This window comes from Salarias fasciatus, chromosome 9 (genome assembly GCF_902148845.1).
Source record: "Salarias fasciatus chromosome 9, fSalaFa1.1, whole genome shotgun sequence".
Taxonomy (NCBI): domain Eukaryota; kingdom Metazoa; phylum Chordata; class Actinopteri; order Blenniiformes; family Blenniidae; genus Salarias; species Salarias fasciatus.
The window spans coordinates 17,464,356-17,484,447 of record NC_043753.1 but is presented as its reverse complement, the minus strand read 5'-3'; the positions used below and the strand labels follow the sequence as shown (position 1 = coordinate 17,484,447).

Here is a 20,092-nt window from a genome sequence, read left to right as displayed (position 1 = left end):
GGCCAGACGCGCATGCCAAGACGCGCCCACGGCTCCAGCTGTATTTACATGCAGCTTCTGCGCTCCTTGTCATACAAAACGCACGGAGCCCTCCCCACCGGCGGCAGGGCGGTGGGAGCGAGTGAACTCTGCAGGTGGACGTCTATATTGCGACGTGTGACATGTACAGTATAATGCACAGCTGTGGCCTGAAAGGATGTGATCTGAAGATAACTTGACTCGTTTGAAGATAAATGCTTTCATTACCTGGAACATGCTGCATGTTTTCTGTGTGATAAAATATTTCCTTCTGTTTCTCTGATCACATTTAAATGCGGTTCGCTGAACATGTGATTAGAACTTGAGAGTAAAGATATGAGGATGACATCTAAATCCACACAAATTGTTTCAGATTGTTGATTTAGGGCACATTTCACCAAACAGTCAGCCTATCGAAAGCATGCAAATGATTCATCTGCATGCAGAGAGCTTATTAAATACCAAAAAAAAAAAAAAAAGCAAAGTTTCATTGTCGACTCATCTGTGGAATTACTGCAAATTAGATTTAGTAAATTCACTGATTATGGCTGTCAAACCGTTTAACATTTAAGCATTTCAGACGTTCCAAAACGAGCTGTGACTGCACCCACGAGGTGAGACGATGCCGCCATATAAACAGGTAATGAATATAAAAAAATTACTAAATATTTCAACATAAAATGTGTCATTTCAGGTGGATTTACGAATGTGGACAACTATTGTACATTTGGATATTGTAGCTGCACTGGAGCAGTTTGTTTTTTTCCCCACAACCTATTGTTTTGTTCTTTTATTGAGTGTCAGTTTTTGGTGCGTCATGTGTTCTACGCTTTATAGTGGAAAACTGTCACAACATCGCAGTTTCACTTCACTACGATTATCTCAATGAAATATCATAATATTATGATACCAACTAAAACTCAACCTGTATTTATACTAATTATGAGACGCAGTCTGCTGGTACAAGTGCACAAACAAACCGCGCAGCTGCCCCAAACAGCCTCGCTTGTCTGAAATAAGAATTGATCAAGATTCTTCTAGATATTGAGAGATGTTATCTGGTAGGGATCAAAACAGCTGCCCACCTCACTGCAACCTCCACCGCGCTCAATCCATCCACTGTGTGTCACACTGTACTCTCTTCAGCTACAGTGACAAGGCTGGCTATGAAAGTAGGCCAAAGTGGCCAGCCGCGTGTTGTTCACAGGTTGTTGCCGGGCAGAGTGACCCGTTCGCAGGTCTGTGACAGTGCAGATCAGTTTCCCCCGACAGTGAAGTAGCCCTTTAACTTTAAAGGCACGGCTCAGATCTTACTGTGGCACCGATTTTTTTTTTCCTGCAATTCATTTTTCCAGCAGATCGCGCTTTTGTAAACCAGACCTAAACAGCGTTCAAAACCCTCGTTCCAACGCTCCTGTTTGCGCATGATGTAACTCACGGTGTCACTTTTTAGTAATTCAACCGCAAAATGCACGCAGGGTGAAAGTGCGATCCATTTACATTAGTATTCAATTTAGCAACCTTTATGTTACATCTTAGTACATCAGGATCATTGAGTTCAATTAGCACCGGATCATTTACACAATATCATCATATGAGCATTTTTCACACAATATTAAAATGTCTTTTTTTTTTTTAAATACAATGGTTAACGACACACTCCAGCAGGCCTATTGTAGATCCAGAACCATGGAGGTGAAAAGAGCACCCATTGTTTTAATATCACCGAGAGAGATATTCTTCCAATTTACATTCAGATTTTTAGTTTTATTGCCTGTAATGCCGTGGTTTGCATCTGGCAACTAGAAACACTTCAGGTTAGAGTTTAATGAAGGACACAGTGCTTCCTGCGTTAGCTCCTAATTCTGCTGGATGAGACTGTAGGGAAAATATTCCTCGCTGAAACAGATAATAAGTCCAAACAATGCTTATTAAATAAACTGAGCGTACTGCTGTACCAGACCTCTATCACAGGTCCATTGCACTTTAACTATGAATACAAGAGAGACTGGAAAAACAACGGTGAATAGAAAATCACACAGAATATGATTGTTATTGGTTTGATTTGTACATCAAATCTTTTCCCAAACAAAATTCCCTGTCTGTGTTTATTATCATGGTTAAGGTGTCTCATCACAAAAGTGACAGCGACATTGCTTCACATTTATAAGCGTAGCATTTCACTCTGGTGTGCAGAGGGCCCGTATTATACCTAAAAATGTTATTAGCGTGTATTTTTACCATTAGCAGTAAAACGCCAAATTAAATATTTCATTTTGCTGCAATACACAGGGTGTAATCTTTCCTGTCCAAATGGCTGCTGCTGGCTCCCACACCTTCCTCAATATAGAAATCTGGCTGTGTGACGCTGGCTGTGTGTGTGTGTGTGTGTGTGTGTGTGTGTGTGTGTGTGTGTGTGTGAGAGAGAGATGCATTTCAAAATAGGTTGTTGCTAATCTGCCTTTAAAAATGAACATTCACCTTTGAGAGAGAAAAAAAATCTTGATAGGAGAAAGAAAGAAAAGACAATGAATAATGGATAAGTTTTAAGAGGGATACTGCTCCTGAGCCTCCTCTCGGTTTTTTTCCTTCTCCCTGTCCCTCCCCCCGTCTCTCTCTCTCTCTCTCTCTCTCTCTCTCTCTCTCTCTCTCTCTCTCTCTCTCTCTCTCTCTCTCTCTCTCTGTCTCTCTCTCTTTCCGCTGTGCTCCCTGCCTCCTCCTCAATCGATACAGCTGACTGTCATGGGTCAGTGGCCTGTATGCATTCAGGCTGCACCGCTACACAGGAGCGCTGTGTCTCTCCGGGTTCTCACTGGAGGTGATAACTTGTTCCTATCTCAAACCTCTCTTTAAGGGAAACCCGCTTTCAGTTTTACTCCACTATCCTCCTCGGATTAACTGGAAATGACACAAAGGAAAAGAAAATATCTATATGAGATCATCTTTTCTGCAGGAGGAGTGAGGTTTTAATAAAAAAAAAAAAACTACATCTTTCCATTGGGTGTTTTTAACGTCTTCCATAAAATCAGAAGCTCAATCCTTCCCTGTTCAGTTAAAGCTTTTCCTGTCAAGCTTTTTTTGTACTCGCGCTGCTCCATTACTGCCGTTACACCATCAACAGACTCCTCACTTTAAATTATTGGTCATTTTGAACTGCATCAAGAGCTCTGGATGTTGAAAATGATTGATTAAAGCCCAGCTTTTCATTTCTAACCACCAACGGCTCATTTTGTTCAATTAACCGCTGCTAGCATCTTTGTAGCCGCGGTTCGGCTAATGCAAGGTGACTGTTACAGCTGTTACAGATGACTCGTAGTAAAATGAGTTAAAATAAGTAAAAAGAAAAAAGGTCAGGGTTGCTCTCGCTTTGCCTTGCTGAGCCGTGTTTCCCTGAGAGCCGTCAGTCTCGTTCAGATGACCACATTTTGTCATCAGTCGGATATAATTTGAGCCAGAAAATCACTGCCAAAATAATCCTCTCTCACCTGATCGGGAGTACTTTTCTTTTTTGGCAGTGAGTGAGCAAAGCCGTCGTGTTAAAAGTCTTGTCTCGTATGATTGGCTGTTTGCTGAGGCTACCCAACCAATAGCTGTAAAACATGCTTACCTTATTCCATTAGGAGAAAACTCATTTTGGGATTGCAAAAGTATTAAAATACTTCTTTAATAAATATGATTATATTTTTCATTAAAAGAAGTGAGGATAAAAGGGAAAATGGATTGATTCATGCGTCTATCTTGTTTTTTTTATCCATGCTTAGTTATTAGTTAAGAGTGTTTTGAATAATACGGAAAGAGCTACATTGTGGACATGCTTGTCAAAAAGCGGGGATTTTTCTTTTACGTAACCTGTAAACAAAATCTTGTGAAAACCGCTGCTTGTATTGAGCCACTTAGCTGGATGTCCTCAAATCTGCAGGTGAGAGATAAGAGAGAAAAAAAATCCCTAAATTTTGGCAAATAAGTCGTTTATGGTTTTATGTGCTATTTTGAAAAAAAAAAAAAAGAAGAAGAAGAAGCTCGCCATCCAAACATTTCAGAAACTCACTCCTTTTTACTTGCACAGTCCAAACAAAAATTCACATCTGAAGTAACACAGAGTCACAACTAAAGCAACGGCACTCCACAAGCAGGCGGAATAAAGGAGGACTTATCATTGTGGAGAACATGAGCTATTCTTTTCATGATTCCGATCAGACTGCTGTCTTTGTGCTTCGCGGTGGTGTGTGTGCGTGCGTGCGTGCGTGCGTGCGTGTGTGTGTATGTAGCCACGGGCTGCCTCACACTCCGAGTCCAATTACCTGTGTTAAGGCCACATCTGAGACGGGGGATTACAGCATATTATTCTAGCACAAACAACAGTCTCCCTGCCCACCAACCTGCAGGCAGCCAGACTCAAGCAGCTGAGGAAGGTGTGAGGGGTGTTACATTAGCACCTGGATGTGCGAACAGCAGACTACTGACCTTTTGCCGCTGACTGATACACTACCAGTAAAACTTGTTCGCCTCCTGTAGATTCTTACGTTGTCTTCAACTCCTCTCATTTCCTCCCCTGCCTTTCACGTCCATTTTTTGTTCATATATGTCTTTCATTGTCTGATATTTTGTTTATCTTGTCTTAAATCGTGGTTGCATTTTATCCTGCACTTTCCCTGCTGTAGCTATTAGAGCGCTCTCCACTGAACCGCAGCCTGTCTGAATCTCTCTTTCATTTCGTGACAGTTTGATACTTTTACCAGAGGATGTTAGTCAAGATGTCGCCTGCGTCTCTTGAGTTGTTGTCACCACTCGGAATTTTCTTTAAAGACGATTCTGATGCAAAATCCTGTATTAAACTGCCTCAAGCTCCCCAGAAAGGCCCTGGAAATATGTCCCCCCGACTGGAACACCTTTAGCAACAGTCATCCGTCACCACAATCCTCAAATCGCAATTTTACACTCCTCTTTTCTTTTTCTTTTTTTTTTTTTGGAAATTGTTTTGCTATTGCAGTTTTGTCATGTACCAGCCACCGCGCCTGTACAAATTGCTGCGCGTGAACATCCGCGAGACACACAACTTCCTTCAAGTCACCTGCCAGGGGCTCTAATTAGACTGATAAGCAGTGCAACTGGAATCAGCTCTTCCTGGTAATCAGCCCCACGGAGCCCAGACAGACGGCTAAATGAGGAGGAGATGAGCCGTGCAGCCCAACAGGTGTCCTTAAAAAGACAGGGAGGTGTGCTTACACCGCCGTGTCTCTCGCTGTCTAACTACTCGAGGGTTCAGACACCGGAGACTCTGCGACGTACAGAGGGGTTCTGCAATTATTTAAGAAATAATCAAAATGAAACTGCGTGTCAGTCCTTCTGTGGAGTATAGATTTAATCATCGCGCTGCGACTCTGAGCTGCTGTCTCTCTTTGAAGGGGATTTGTTTGAGTAAGACAATTGATTCAGAGTAGAGGAAATTATAGAATTATGCAAACGCACTAGTCAAAGTGCATATTTGGATTTTTGGAATTGCACCCCATCCTTTTCAGTTGCAGCTGCTCTGTTTTGGACTTATAATAATGATTATCACATTTTGTCCTGAAGCAAAATAGTAATAACAAAAAAAAAAAAAAAAAAAAAAAAAAGACTGTCACACATCAGGCGGCCTGAATGCAAGTGATATCAGAACTAATAAAATCTCAGAAGGGAAATGTCATATTTCTCATTTTGACACCTGCGCGAGGCTGTTGTGTTGCACTTTCATTTTGCACCCACCACTCCCAGCTGCACGCGGAGAGGCAACATGGCGAGATTAACGCGGCGATCTGAGGAGTAGCCAGGACGCTTCACAGAGACGGAGCCGGGCGGACAGATAGGACGCGGCTCTCGCTCGCTTTATCCACTCTCCCAGGGAAGACGTCCACTAACATCTGTAGGCATGGCTGTGCGGAGGAGGGGGGGGGGGGGGGGAGTTTACTTAAAGGCCGCAGGCAGCAAATGTGTTCGCTTTGACATTAACCTCCCCCAGCTGAAAGCATCTCAACTACCTTAGTGCAGAGAGGGGGGAAAAAAAAACCCTCGGAGATTGTATCTAGATGTACCGACAGTGCATTAGTTGTATGGTAGCTTGAAATTGTTAGAAAAAAGAGACAAAAAGGTGTGTATCTGTGTTCCTGTATTAGCTGTCTGATAAATATGTACTTTTTATTCTCTGGAGGAACTCAGCCTAACACTGCTCTGTCATTTAGGATCCATTTTGGAGAATTTTTCAGGATTGTGATATAAAATGGTGGTATATCTTCAGTGCAGCTGCATCTTGAAAATAAAATACAGGAAAACTGTAAAAAAAAATAAAAAAATCTAACACTGGTAAATTATTCATTTTTTAATTTTAAGCTAAATATGTTGAGTTTTTTGAGTTTTTTTTTTCTCTCGTCTTACAGTCCAGTCAACAGCGCCGTCTGTATTTACAACTACATGCAGGTATTTGGTTATTTATATCTGTGTAGCTGCAGACATACAGGCCCACAATGCATCACCCACCTGTGGTTAAAGGTTAGGAGACGGGGGTGGGCTGTGGGGGCAGGGAGGTGGGCGTTTCTGTCAGAAAAAAATGTTTGGCGAGTCGTGCATGTCTTATCGTCATGAGGCTTTTTTTTTTTTTTTTCCTGTCTTCTTGTATGTATATATTTACAGGAGTAAATGTGGATATTCCACCCACAATGCAAACCTGAAATCTGGCTACAGACAGTGTCTGACAGAAGTGCGTGACGGCGAGCTGCAGAGGGCTGATTTGTCACCGTGCCGGCTGTAATGAGTTGGTTTAGCTGAGAAAAGACAGTCGTACATAGCGGATCATAGCTGGATGAGCTCATCTCTGACTTTCGGGTCTTTCTCTTGAAACGTGGAGCGGCCCCGGCCCCCTTCCTCGACAGACTGTTGTAATCGCAGCTTATGCTGAGTCGACTGGTGTGTTTGCTTTTCTTAGAACTCGTCTCTCATTTAATGACAGGAGTGACTTTGCGATTAAAGCGTTTGTAAAGAAGCTGAACGTCTCACCTCATTTGCAGAGAAGCCCTTTTTCTTGAGTTTGGACCAGCCGGGGATCATGTTCTGGGCTTTGAGCTTATCGACATGATTTAATGGGTCGTGGTCGTATTGGTGGAGGATGTCTTCCCCTGCCTCTACAAATCTGTGCCCTTGGGCCAGAAGTGTGTGCCTGGGTAAACACACCGCGCGTGTTGATGTGGTCTATGGATTGTTGGATGATAGATCTTGTTCTCAGATCAAATCCACTTGATTACCATCAGAGCCCCTCCGCCCGCCGCCCGCTCTCGCCGTCCTGTGCCTCCCATCCACTCGCTCATATTCCTGACTTGAGTGATGGCGTTTGTGATTCCTAATGACAGACGGAACAAATCTACGGTAATGAGGTCACATTGGGTTCCTTTTTTCACCCCCCCCCCGCCCCTTCTCCTGAAATCACCCTTCACAGCTCTGTACAGTCAACCTGTTACTGAGGACCAGCGTCTGAGCCGCAGTCTACCACTGTGAACCAGATCAATTGCTTCCTTGTAGTCAAAATGGACACCCTGTCCTCCTGAGCGTCTCTGCTTTTATCTCCAATAACCATGAATTATCTCCTCACTCACTGGAGCTCATATCCTGGCCTCGTATTAATGCCGGCTCTCACCTCCAAAAATCTGCCGCGTGACACTTTTAGCATATCTACAGATTTATGTAGGCTCTCTAATGCGTGTATTTGTGGACTTCTTAGCCGTCTCACCTGTGATAATGCATTTATCTTTAGGAGAAGGCAGATGAGCTCTGCGGACGTGCCCGCATGAGCGCTCACATCCACGTAACGATGTGTGTTTCTTCTGGCTTGAGCAGGATGTCTGCGCCAACACATCATTATGATTCGTTCGAGCCATTAGCTTGCGGAGAGCGAATTGTGGATGAAAAGCACAAGCTTCTGTGTGTGTGTGTGTGTGTGTGCGTGTGCGTGTGTGTGTGTGTGTGTGTGTGCTGTCTGTGTGCTCGTGCGGGTGTGCGCCGCGTGTCCTCCTGTGCACACTCAGCCGGTGTGTGTGCTCAGTGATGTGGTTAGTAATGTGGAGACCTGCAGGAGACGGTCCGTGGAGAGAGCCTGCAGGATAATTGCTGCCACAGTGACAGGTAGGGCTGCCTCTGTCAGAGTTCCCTCAGTGGGGAAGCAGAGGAAGAGCTTGTGCATGAAGATTTGTGTGTGAGAGAGAGAGTGTGTGCAACTCACCATCTCCTTCCTCCAATAACCGTTTCCCCAGTAGGCTGCCTTCAAACTGTGGCAGCCTTCCAGATGTTTTCATCTTGTATCGCACAAACATCCAGAAGAAGATTTGAAGCATCATTTAATCAGTTGGATAGAAATTTTACCTTCAAAAATCAGACCTCTTAGTGATGTTTAGCATCCGGCTCTGAAGCATCATGTAGTATCTCACATCAAAGCGTCGATGCTGCATCCTGCGGAGGATTCTCGAGCTGGATGCATAAAAGAAGATTTACTTGTTGAGGTTTCCCTGAAGATTGCAGTGAATAGTTTTCGTGTAATGTTTTACTGATGGCCGGGCTGCCGGCTGTGTTATTGGAAAAGGTCATCCCCCGACTCAGCAGCCCGGCTCTGCAGCACGCCGGATCTGCGATGACCATGATTACTTCAGATGTGCATTGTTTACCTCATCGCTCACCGTAATCCGCACGGCCGTCTGCTGATTTTGAGTGATTGTCAGATGTGATTTGCGCCGCATATGTCACACATCTGCGGATTGTCATTTCTGAAAGGCGACCATAAACGATCGGAACGTGTCCCGGCGAGGATGCGGAGTGACATCCGTGGGGCTTCTCCACATCTGGAGGTGTCTGCCATCCAAGTCATTTGCCGGTACCGCTTCTGTTCTCCCGGCCTCCTGCAGTCCGTGAAGAATTGGTGTCAGCACCTATCAAAGGCAAAATGCCTATTCTACACAGAGTGTCAAAGAAGCCACAATCTATTAATCAACCACCCGAAACAAAAGACACAGATATTATGCATGTGTGTCTGTAGATCCACATGTGCAGCAGAAGGAAAGACTCAGTGTGTTCTTCAGCCGTCTGAAATGAGGAAAGATGTGATTAGAAACGTGTCTTGTGTGGTCTGTTTGGAGAAGGGACGACCTGTAAAAGACGTGGTTCTTCCTTGATCCCCTTGGGAGAGTCGGGGTGCCAAAAATCAAAGCTTTGATTACTGAGGATGTCAATATTAGGTTTTGCACATATCAAAGAAAAGGATCATAAGATGCTTTCTGTAATTTCAGCAGGGAAACCAAAGAGCAGAGCGAAGGTTCCAGGGTGAAAAGGCGAGCAGCTTCTGCCTGAAAGCAGAGACGGTCAACTGTTACTGTTGTGAGGATTGAGCTACTCAAGAGTTTATTATTCTTCTGTACTATTCTATATATATCCCTGAGTACTGGCTGCTTTCCCCTTAAAATACACTTAAAATGTAATTTATAGTGATTTTCATTGATATCTGGTTCAATTGTGCTTAAACTCGCCCTCGCCCTGCCTTCTCACGTTAAACCGATGCTTTATCTTTGGAAGTTAGCTGTAAATCCACTGACCACCGGTTTCCCATGTCTGCCCTGAATTCTCTGACACCGAAGGCTTCCGTGGGGTATGCAGCGGGATAAAAGTGCACTCTGATTGGGTGAATCCCGGCTATTTCAAGATCTGAAACCCAACAGCAGCTCATACATCCCCCGTGCTCGTGCTCTCTCATCATTGTTTTGGACGAGACGCGCTTTTCGTCTCAGCCGCTGCATTCAGCCATCAGAGCCTCGTCGCGTGTTGATTCGGGCTGAATAACGGCGGTTGGTTTGTTGGGGAGCACTGTTGGCTTATCCGCGGGAGGCGATCGATGGGGCTGAATAAACAGTGAGGCACCCAGGACCCCTGCTGTGAACAGCACGGTTCAACCATGTGACAGACATGGCGGTGTTTGATTGGCACTGCTGATTGGGCATCAGAGCTCAGTCACGTCGCCGCGTCTGTTTCACCGAGAGAGACGTGAGACGGAGGACAACTTCTTCCCTTCTCAGCCGCATGCTGCAGCTCATTTTAGCGCCATATTTACTCTTACTCTGACTAATTAACTATAATATCAAATTATCTTTAATCGTGTTAGATTTCTAAATGATCATTATTATGAGCAGCGAGCGTTGGAGAGTGAGTCACAACGCTTTTACAAGATACTGTATCAGCACACGAATGATTAGTCGATCGACAGAAAATTAATGAACCACAGTTTTTGCTAAATGATTAATTTCTTCAAGGTCTTTAATCAAACAAAAATACTAACTGTTTCATATTTAAGTCATCCTGTGTGAAGCTGTGGTGCATTCTTCTGTTTTAGATGATCATTTTTACCTCTTACAGCCAACATCTGAGGAGTCAAATTAGTGATTTTAGCACATGAAAACATTTAAATTTGCAATTTATTTCTGTTTATTCCAAATTTATCAAGACTTTAACTATATCTGCTCTAATTGGAATCATTATTGGGTTTATATGTCTGTCAGACAGAACGGTGTGAAGACATTTTGTTCCTCAATCATTTTGGATTTGACCAAGCCTGAGTTTTTGATTGAATGGAAATAGGGATAAAATAACCCTTACCTTTTCATACATTACATTTTTACTTTAACTCCAAAGTCGTTTTAGTGATTTGCTGCATAGTTTTAACAATAAATTGATGGAACAATTGTATTTGGAGACATTTTCTGTTAAGGTTTCTTATTTTATTGATGGACTCTTTCATTTCTCTTTACTTTGACTTCCTGTTTCATTCGGAGCATTTCTCAGTGGTTGCCTTTCATTTTGTAAGGAAACTAACACAATAACAGTTGATAATGTGAACGAACAAAGGCATGGTAGAAAACCTCTATGGGATTTTCTTGGGGGAAAGCGTAAAGTCTCAAATACTGGTATTTATTAAGGTATTTACACGATGTTTGTGTCTCAATATTCTTTGTGTTAAATTTCATAGAAGACATAGGAGGTGAAAGCATGGAGACGAACAAAACAGCTTTATGAACGCATCTCCATTGTCTGCAGGCTGATTTACATTTTGATAAGCATCAGCGCGGCGACGTCAGATGTAAAGAGGTCACACACGTGCCGTATATAAAACATGTAATGAATGTGGCGCCGCGCGGAAGTCGCTGCCGCGGCTCTTCATATGCCGAGCGATGAAGGGAATATTACTGTTTTTGTTTCCCGCCCAGGATTTTGACTGAAAAAAATGGGTTGCCATGCATCTTATCTGTCAGGGGGGATCAGGTGCGTCTCCCTCTCCCCTCCCCCTCCCCCTCCCCGACCCCTGCTCCCCTTCCTCCTCCTCCTCCTCCTCCTCCTCCTTTCTCCAGTCCCCACCTCTGATAGGTAGAGACAGCCATCATATGTGCAAGAGGAAAGTGATGGGCGGAATGGCAGCTTTAATATTGGAGCGATTGCCTGCTGATAAGGCTAACGGCTGTGGAGAGGCGTGAGCGTCAGCCCTCCTCCGCAATAAACACTTTCATTTTGTTTGGTTGGAGTGACGGATGGACTGATGGAGGTGGTGAATATAGACGACCTGAGGAACAGAGCAGTGGAGGGGGCAGATAGATGGAATGGATGTGGATGTTATTCAATATTAACAGATCAATCAGAGGGTGGTGAAATATGCATTTTGTCAACTGTATACCCCCATTCGTCCAAAGAGGCAACATAACGATCATGTGACAGCGCCGGCTGCTGTGCTGTGTTGAAATACAAAATACTTACAGCCTACAGTGGGTGATTTGTCTCCTGATGCTGAATTTATATTGCGCCCAACAATAACAATGCCGTCATATGTCACAAAAATGAATATATATTTATATTCATGACTTTAAGCTCTGATGGCTTCATGATAATCATTCCTGTAGTGCTATTAGAATCGATGATGAGGAGCGCTCAATTGCTCCAGTTTTCAGCATATGGCAGAGAAAAAGCAACATTTTAATCAAATTATATCCCCTCACCAGATAATGTTTGTTGCTGCACATATGCTGCACAGAGCAATTTAAAGGTCACATAAAATCAAGCCTAAATGTGTGCATTTTTTCATCTAAATCTTCCTTCATTAGTGTGAGGCTCGAGGAAAGGCAGCAGTACTTCAGATCATCCTTCAGACTGATGATTGAAATGGCCTTTCCCTCTTCTTCAACAAGTCTTTGATGAGTTTTTGAAGTATTTTTTTCCTGTTCTTCTCCTTCACCTGGTTGAATTCTATGATGCTTAACAGAGAAACTGTGATCCTGATTTTAAATGAAAGCCCAGTCCCGGGAGCACTTCGAATATTTCATAACGCGGGTGTAATTTTTGAAAGACAAAAATGTCCTTTGGCGGGAGCCGAAGTAATCTGGAAAATAGTTTTGCAGGTGTAATAAATGGGCTGCAAAGAAAGCATCGGATGAGATGGAGCCAACTTCAAGCAATGAATTATCAGCTTTTCACTCCTGATTTGGTGATTGACGGATGGATGGATGGATTCAAACTGCGCACCTTCAATAGCTGCAGAGCAACAATCTGTGTCCTGGTTGTGGTGCATTATTAACACGTTAGTAATCAAATTCCATATGAAGAATTAACTCGAGCAATAAACAGGCTTGACTTGGCAAGCCAGACAAATACCTGTTCAAAATATACAAACTGCATGTTCGTTTTTTGCATAAAAGTTGATGTTTTCTTGAATAGAACAATGTGGTAAAAGTAGTTAAAGGCATTATCATTGCTCAGATGGTCATTTCCTTATGTGCACTTTGTCTGAAGTTCACAGAAATGAAAATGATTCTTTATTTTAATCAATCTCTGGTGAAATAGGCGTTTTTAATCACGCCTCACTTTATTTTGGTGAGTTCAGTAAATAAAAGACTCAATCAATCCATGGAAACTACTTGTAATTAGGTATTAATCATTGATGGAATTACAATTTAGACTTATACTTCTGTATTTACTTTGAAAGTGAACTGGCACCACTGTTAAATATTGACTTTTCTCTGCTACGAAGTTAAAGCAGTCCCCTCCATTAAATGATGCTGGCCCCAATAAGATGAAGCCTAAAAATCACACACTTTATCAACTGCAATTAAAGTGTTCTACAGAAGAAAATATTGTAGACCACAAAAAGTAAAATTATTATCTGCATAAAAACACGTTGGCTGTTTTTGAAGTGTGTTAAAATTATGATTTAGAAAAAAATAAATGTTTTCGAATACAAAATTTGCAATTTCATATTTATTCTGGAGCAACTATTTCAGGAAAAAAAAAGCTATTAGCCATTGCTAATAGCTTGATTTCATGCAGCTCCAATTTTCATGGTATCCAATGATATTGGAACACTTGCATGTAATGTCAATCAAAAGCCTTGGAAATTGAGCACTTGTGAACACACATAAAAAAAAAAACCTTTTTTTAGTTTTTTTGCCTGTGAACATCAGATGATTTGGCTCAGTATAACTTGGAAACGGAAAAGATCAAATGAGCAGCAGGGATCAGATCTGAATATTAGAGATCAGATGAGATAGTCTCAGACAATGCCTATTAAAATGGCCGGAGGAGACTCTCTGAAATGAGACCTGACGTCTCTTTTCCACAGCCTGTCAGGAGTATTTGGTGGCTAATTTGAAGCCTACAAAATCTGCGCCTCTGAGAGAAAAAAGGGGAAGAGAGTGAGCTCCAGAGGGAGGCTAATATAAGGGGTGACCAAGAAGAGACGCTGTTATCTGTACAGTCGGAGAGAGAACAAGCGGAGCGCCGGCCGGATTCTCTCTGCAGCCCTGATCCATCCCGGCGCCGGTTAATGAGCCCAGCATGTACACTGTATTTACATTTAAAGTGGCTGTTGTGGGACCGTCCTTCCCTCTCCGGTTGATTGGAGGGTGTTCAGCTTTGATTCGCAAGTAAATACTGACCTTCAGGCATCTTTGGTTTCACTGGAAGACGGCTAATGTCAGCTTGTCAATCAAACCGGAGCTGCAGCCGCCGCCGCCGCCGCAACGCGTGTGCGCGCCGATTCCCGGCTAATCTTTGGTAGTTTGACTCATGATGTGTTGCGACCCCAGAGGGGTCCTCATTAAGCCCAAAAACGTTACCTGACCTTTAAGCAGCCTCGCCTCCCCTCGCCACCTACGTCCTCACCCAGCTGGGCCCAATTACCTCGCTCATTACCCCCCTTCTAAACAGCACCGAGCAGGTACCGCAGCTATATATGGAGAGCCGATACGTCCGTGACTAAATACAGGGGTGGCAACATGGAGGGAAATTGAGTTTCACCCTGGAGATGTGCCGGTTGAAGTTCCCTCCTTTCTCACTAATGGCAGAAGATTCCCCATCTCTCTCTTCTTCTTTTTTTTTTTTTTTTTCTTTCTTCATGCAGCACTCTACTTAAGAGACTTTGAATGTATATTTGACCTTTCCGGCTTCCCCTTCAGCTTTCTTCATGCTTCTCGGTGCCATCCTTGAAAAACCCTCGCGGCTGGCACCTAGAGCAGAAGATGTCCCCTCTTGCTGCCATGTTGATGAGATGATAAGATGATCAATGTTTGCAGGATCCTTAATAACCAGAAAGAGAAAAAGGGCGACAGAAGAAGAGCGAGGGAGATGGATGATTATCCTAAAAGTAGCGTGCTTAATTAGATAGAATTCTGCATACATTGTGGACTGAGTGGAATCACTGGGATAGATTAAAATACTAATTAAACAGGCCCTCGCCGAATTTGGAGTGTGAGGTGGAGTTCAGCTCTTCAGGGTCATTTGCATAGCCTTCATCTGGGGAAATGGGATTTAAAGGACCTGCTCTCTTTCTCTGCCTCCCTTTAACGTTCGCTCCGTTCCCTTTTCCCCCATTACCAATCACATTCACATGCTAACAAACTCAATTAAAATTATGCTCTGTTTTTTTTTTTCTTTCCCTCTCCTTTCACTCTATAATTTGGCATAATCTATTAAGGCCCCTTTGATTTTGTTTTCCAATATAAATGTTTCCATCAAAGTGAGGACGGGACGTTAAGCACGAGGAGGAGGAGGAGGAGGAGGAGGAAAAAAGTCGGCGAAATGTGTGATCTTGAGCGATGGATATTTAACATAGCCTCACTTTAGTTTGATTTGCATGAGAATATCCTTCGCGAACAAAGCTTTGGAAATAGCATGCCATATTTGATTAGATCAGTAGATCCGAGGATCAAACTCGGGTGGTGTATTAATTACTGCAAGAACAAAGGCGGGGGAGAAAGTTATTGTGTGCCGTGAATCTACAAGCACTTCATCTGCTTTCATTGTGATCTTCAGTGAGCCTGGCTGCACATGTGTCGAGATGATGGCTCATTTTAATGTTTCAGCCGCGCTAGTTGGGTGGGTTGATCACCGAGTGGACTGCACTGAGATCTGCTGAACAGTTGGGCTTCTATGAGGATTAAAACTTTGGCTATTATTGCTATACTAGATATAAATACATTTACAGAGTGCAGTTAAATACAGAAATGCCAGGAAAAAGAGCGTGTGGACACACAAATGTGCCGGCTGACGTCAGAACTGCTTCTCGAGCTCCTGAAAGCATCGCCCCCCCAGTCCCACACGGGATTCTCTGAGTTCGACAGCTTTAAAGTGTCCTGGAAACTTTCCTCTTCCGCATTAGTTTAGAGTAGCCTTGCCTTGATGTGTGAGATGTTTTTTCTGCTCCCAGACAGCAGATTATCTGATGGTTCATACAGATCAGACGTGATGAAGACAGGCAGACAGAACAGTTTAGATGTTCCGTCTTTCTTTACATTTCTTTTTTCAAGTTGCAGCACTGCCCAAAGCGCAGCAGTGATTCATCACTTCTGAGAGTCGCTACTTGAGTTTACGACCGAATGCCTGCTAAGCTAATGGTAGCTGTGTTAAAAGAAATGCAAGCATTTACTGTTCTCCTGCATCAAGGGGTCATGCCAGGAGCAGGAGTTTGTCGCCGTGTCATGCTGACATGCACCTCCTCAAAAAATGTAATTGCTATGTTGGCGAAGTAAATTCCCCTGAGAACAGCGCGATATGTGATTGTTCAGCAATTTCTGAAGCCCGTAGAGAGCGCCGGCACCGGAGGCGATGTTATGGAAGTTGTAAAATGGCTCGGCTGTATTTTTCAGTAACCCACGGCGAGACAATACTAAATACATGATGGCAGCATGAAATTAAATCGAGCAAAGCTGTTTCCAGTGAAAACCTTCTTCTCCACATCACAGTGAATGGAGGAGATTAAACACACTCAGCTATGAAACCAACACTAGGACTTGCACTGGAAACACACTGCTGGCGGTATGTTCCAAGCTCAGTGTAGCTGGATAAGGTTTATTTGTCTTGTGTTTCAGGTTTTCGGTATTACAAAGCTTTCAGCTTCGGTCAGCTCTGAACGTAGGATCTCAAAAAGAGATCGGCAAAAAAAACAAAAACAAAAGTGTGTTCTATTTGTCACTGAAACTTAGAATTCTAGAACCAGAAGCTGGTTCTGGAGAAGCTCTCATCGACTCGCAATGTTTTGATCGACGGTAACTGATCTAGGACTTTCAGAGACGTTTGGAACAACCGTAAGTGTGCAGTCTTTGTCCGAAGACCAATTATTTCACTACCTATCACTTCTGAAAAACCAGACTGCTGTCAGCTGCTGCTGTACCCTAAAGGTTGTTTTGGCTGTCTTCTTGACAAATATTATTTTCTTTGTGTGTGTGTGTGTGTGTGTGTGTGTGTGTGTGTGTAGGCTGTGGACATTTTCTGTGACCAGTTTGACATCTGAGTCAGGATGATACATCCATTGCGTCATTCTCGGTTTCACTGACCACTTGTTCTGCCTCGGGAGCTGAAAAAAAAAACCTGCTACTTTTTTTTCATCCAGTGCTCATACTCCACACCTCCTCTGCTTCTGTCTCCCCCCCCCCCTTGCAGTCCAGCAGAAGCAGCAGCTGGAGAAGGAGACAGGCCTGAAGATAGTGGAGGCCGGAGTCAGCGATGTAAGTCAAACCTGCTAAAAATATCTTTTATTCACGTCTATGTGCTTAGAGAGTGAGAGCATGTGTGCTGGTGATTGTTAGTGTGTGGCTCTTGCCTGTGAAGCAGTAACTCTGTGATATCAACTTGTCTTGGCGTCCGTGCTGCACCTGCAGCTTCAGTTGTGCAGCCAAACTCTAATCTTTTCGCACAGTGAATCCCAGACACATTCTTTGGAGTGCGCAGCCGTGATTACCCCCCCCCCCCTTATTCATTTCCTCTAGGTGTTTGAGAGCTGCTGTCACCATAGCAAATAAAAAACAACAAGACAAAAGCACGATGCATTTTGTGAAGCTCAAAGTGAGTGTTGATCACCGCCTCCGAGCAACAATAACCAGATTATCTTGAGTGCTGTCACTTTGCAGGGAGCTCCCGATGCTCCTGTGACATATTCATTGGAGAAAAAAATTAAGAGGAGAGCAGGAGGACTCTTCGGATGACACAAATGAAAAGAGAGTGAATTTGTATTTATGCAACACTAATAAATATTCATATATATCAGAGGTAAGGATCTAATCAAGCACTCATTGATGCGTCATAGCCCTCCATGCTTGCCTGGTAAATGAGTTTCTCTATGGAAATGAGACAGACAGCCTCAGACCCCTGAGCTGCCCGGATCATGAGGCATGCTGGGAGCTAAGTGGATGTGGCCTGCGCATCACAGGACAGTTGCCAATGGCAACAACCGTCACACACTGTATAGACAAGATCATTTTCCTGTGTTAGTCTCTTCAATGCCATCTCCTTTTTTTTTTTTTTTTTTTCTTTTTGGTGTCACTGCCTTTCTTCGCCCATCTGCCTCCCACTTATATCTTTTTTAGCACCACATTTTCTGTCATCTTATTCCACATTGTGTCTTCATCACATTCCTCTCAATTATCTTTGATTCATATTTTTTCTTTTTTACCCAACTGAGACTTTTGTCCTTCCCTTTGTCCGCCTCTCCTCGCCTCCTTTTCATTCTTTTAATACTTCTCCGACTGAGTCTTGCGGTTAGCCAGGACTGGTACGGGGCTGTGTTTGTCATATTGGGCCTATTTGTAGATAATTAGCCGCAATAATAGCCTCTCTGCAGGAGCCAGGGTTGCGGGAGGGATGGATAGAAAAAGGGAGGGAGGAAAGGAAGGATCTGTCTTCCACCTCATGGGGAGAAAATCTGCGCCAGACTGTGTTTGTGGAAATGTGTGTTGAGGAAGTGCTGCATTTACTGTACTACAAATAGTAAGCTGGCAACATTTAAATCCCGAAAACTGCACTCAGAGGGTGTTTTATTAGCGAAAAAACTCAAATGTGGGTGTGTTGATCTCACCGGTTTGCCTCCAAGAAGTGGAGAGTTAAGGGTAAGTTGGGGGAAAATAGTCGCTTTTGACGGGAGAGCGTGTGGAGTGGGCTCTTCAAATACATTAGTTTAAAAGGTGTTAAACCAAAAGCCTGCTTTCAGTAAATTTGCACCAAATTGACCACGGTTATGAGTGAATGCAATGCTCGAGGTTGCGGAGAGGGTCTTCTTTAGTCTGCTCATTATTGGCAGAAATAGAAATATGCCGGGCGAAATTGCGCGTTGAATCCATAAGAGGCTACGGAGCTGGAAAATGAAGCGACGCTGTGTGTGTGTTATTTTCCCCGGGCTTGTATAAAACCATCACACTGGTTAGTATCATCAAGTCTTATCGCTGACAACTCCCCCCCAAACCCCTCCCTCCTCCGCTTTTATTTAAGAGGTGACAAATGACAAAACAGCTTAGGAAGATGTCCAGATAGAGCGAACGTCAATAGCAGTAGATGCGGACGAGGATAAGCAAATGTCAAAGTGGGGGGAAGGAGACATCAATCAATAGGCTGAGCAATATCTACTCCTTTATAGATCCACCAGAAGTTGGTTTACAAAGGAGGTTAAGAGAGAAAAAAAATAAGATACAGCAAAAGATCACTTTCATAATGCATGTATGTGTAACATTTAAGCATTGTAATTTCCCAGCGTATTTTATTATTAACAGCTGTTTCCCGGGCGGGAGCTGCACTTCGGTGGAAACCCAGCAGGCAAATGAAGGTCTTCCCACAGCAATTTATGAGTCTGTGAACGTGTGAAAAACTGAAGAGGGAGAAATAGGGCGAGAAGGAAGAAATTTATTGTTGATTTGGCGGAGCAATAACCGACTCCGCTGCACTGAAACTATACACCCAGAGACATGTCCGAGTTATTATCGTACACTTATCCCGCGCTAAGTGTAGAAAATAAACCTTGGCAGATTGTGCCGCGCTCCGGCTCCCTCTCACGCCGGCATTCCTAAAAAGCACAAAGCTCTTTCCTGCCTCCTCGTATCTCCTTCGTCTTTGCAAGAGGAGGAGGAGGAGGGGAAGGAGCAGAGTCGGGGGGGGTCGGTGAGTCACACCTCGAGCTGGAAACAGGCGACCAGGCAGCAGGCGAAAGGGTGGCCGTCGCTGACAGCCATAGACACAGCAGGACTGGCATTGGCGGGGAGCACGGAAAGGAGAATCAGGGGAATAAAAAGCCCGGCGCGGAGAGGGAGGGGCGCGTCGATCACATGTTTTGAAGAGGCGCCTCGCTGAAATATTCCTCACGTGATGCCGAACGGCGGAAACCTGAACCCGCCAGTCTCAGATCTGATGGAGACTCAGTGGCCTTCGCGTCGGTGATATTTATTTCCTCCAAACATTTTGAGAGTTTCAGTATTCCTCAGTCAATTAGCGTGGTAATGACCACAAACCTGCTCTGTAATTAAAGATCAGGCCAAGATTTACACCGATAAGGCTGCGCAGAGGTTTTACTCTAGATTAGAAAATTAATATTTAAAGGAGGCCTATTATAGTCATTTACTTTTTTTTTCCTCTCATATGGAGGAACTCCACTAGATTAGCACTTCATGATTTATAGTTGTGTGTGTATGTGTGTGTGTGTGTGTGTGCTTCCTGCAATACTTCTTCTTCTTTCAGAACCTGATGACATTATAAGGTTCACCATTTACCGCTT

At 43.7% G+C, this 20,092-nt stretch overlaps 1 protein-coding gene across 1 annotated transcript in view; it reads left to right on the top strand.

The window, feature by feature from the left end:
* Nucleotides 1-20,092, top strand: part of ptprn2 (protein tyrosine phosphatase receptor type N2) — a 127,299-nt gene that overhangs the window by 60,711 nt on the left and 46,496 nt on the right. The window contains exon 11 of the mRNA XM_030099755.1: nucleotides 16,999-17,063. Within this exon, the coding sequence (XP_029955615.1) occupies nucleotides 16,999-17,063 (65 nt within the window). The remainder of the gene's footprint in view (nucleotides 1-16,998; nucleotides 17,064-20,092) is intronic.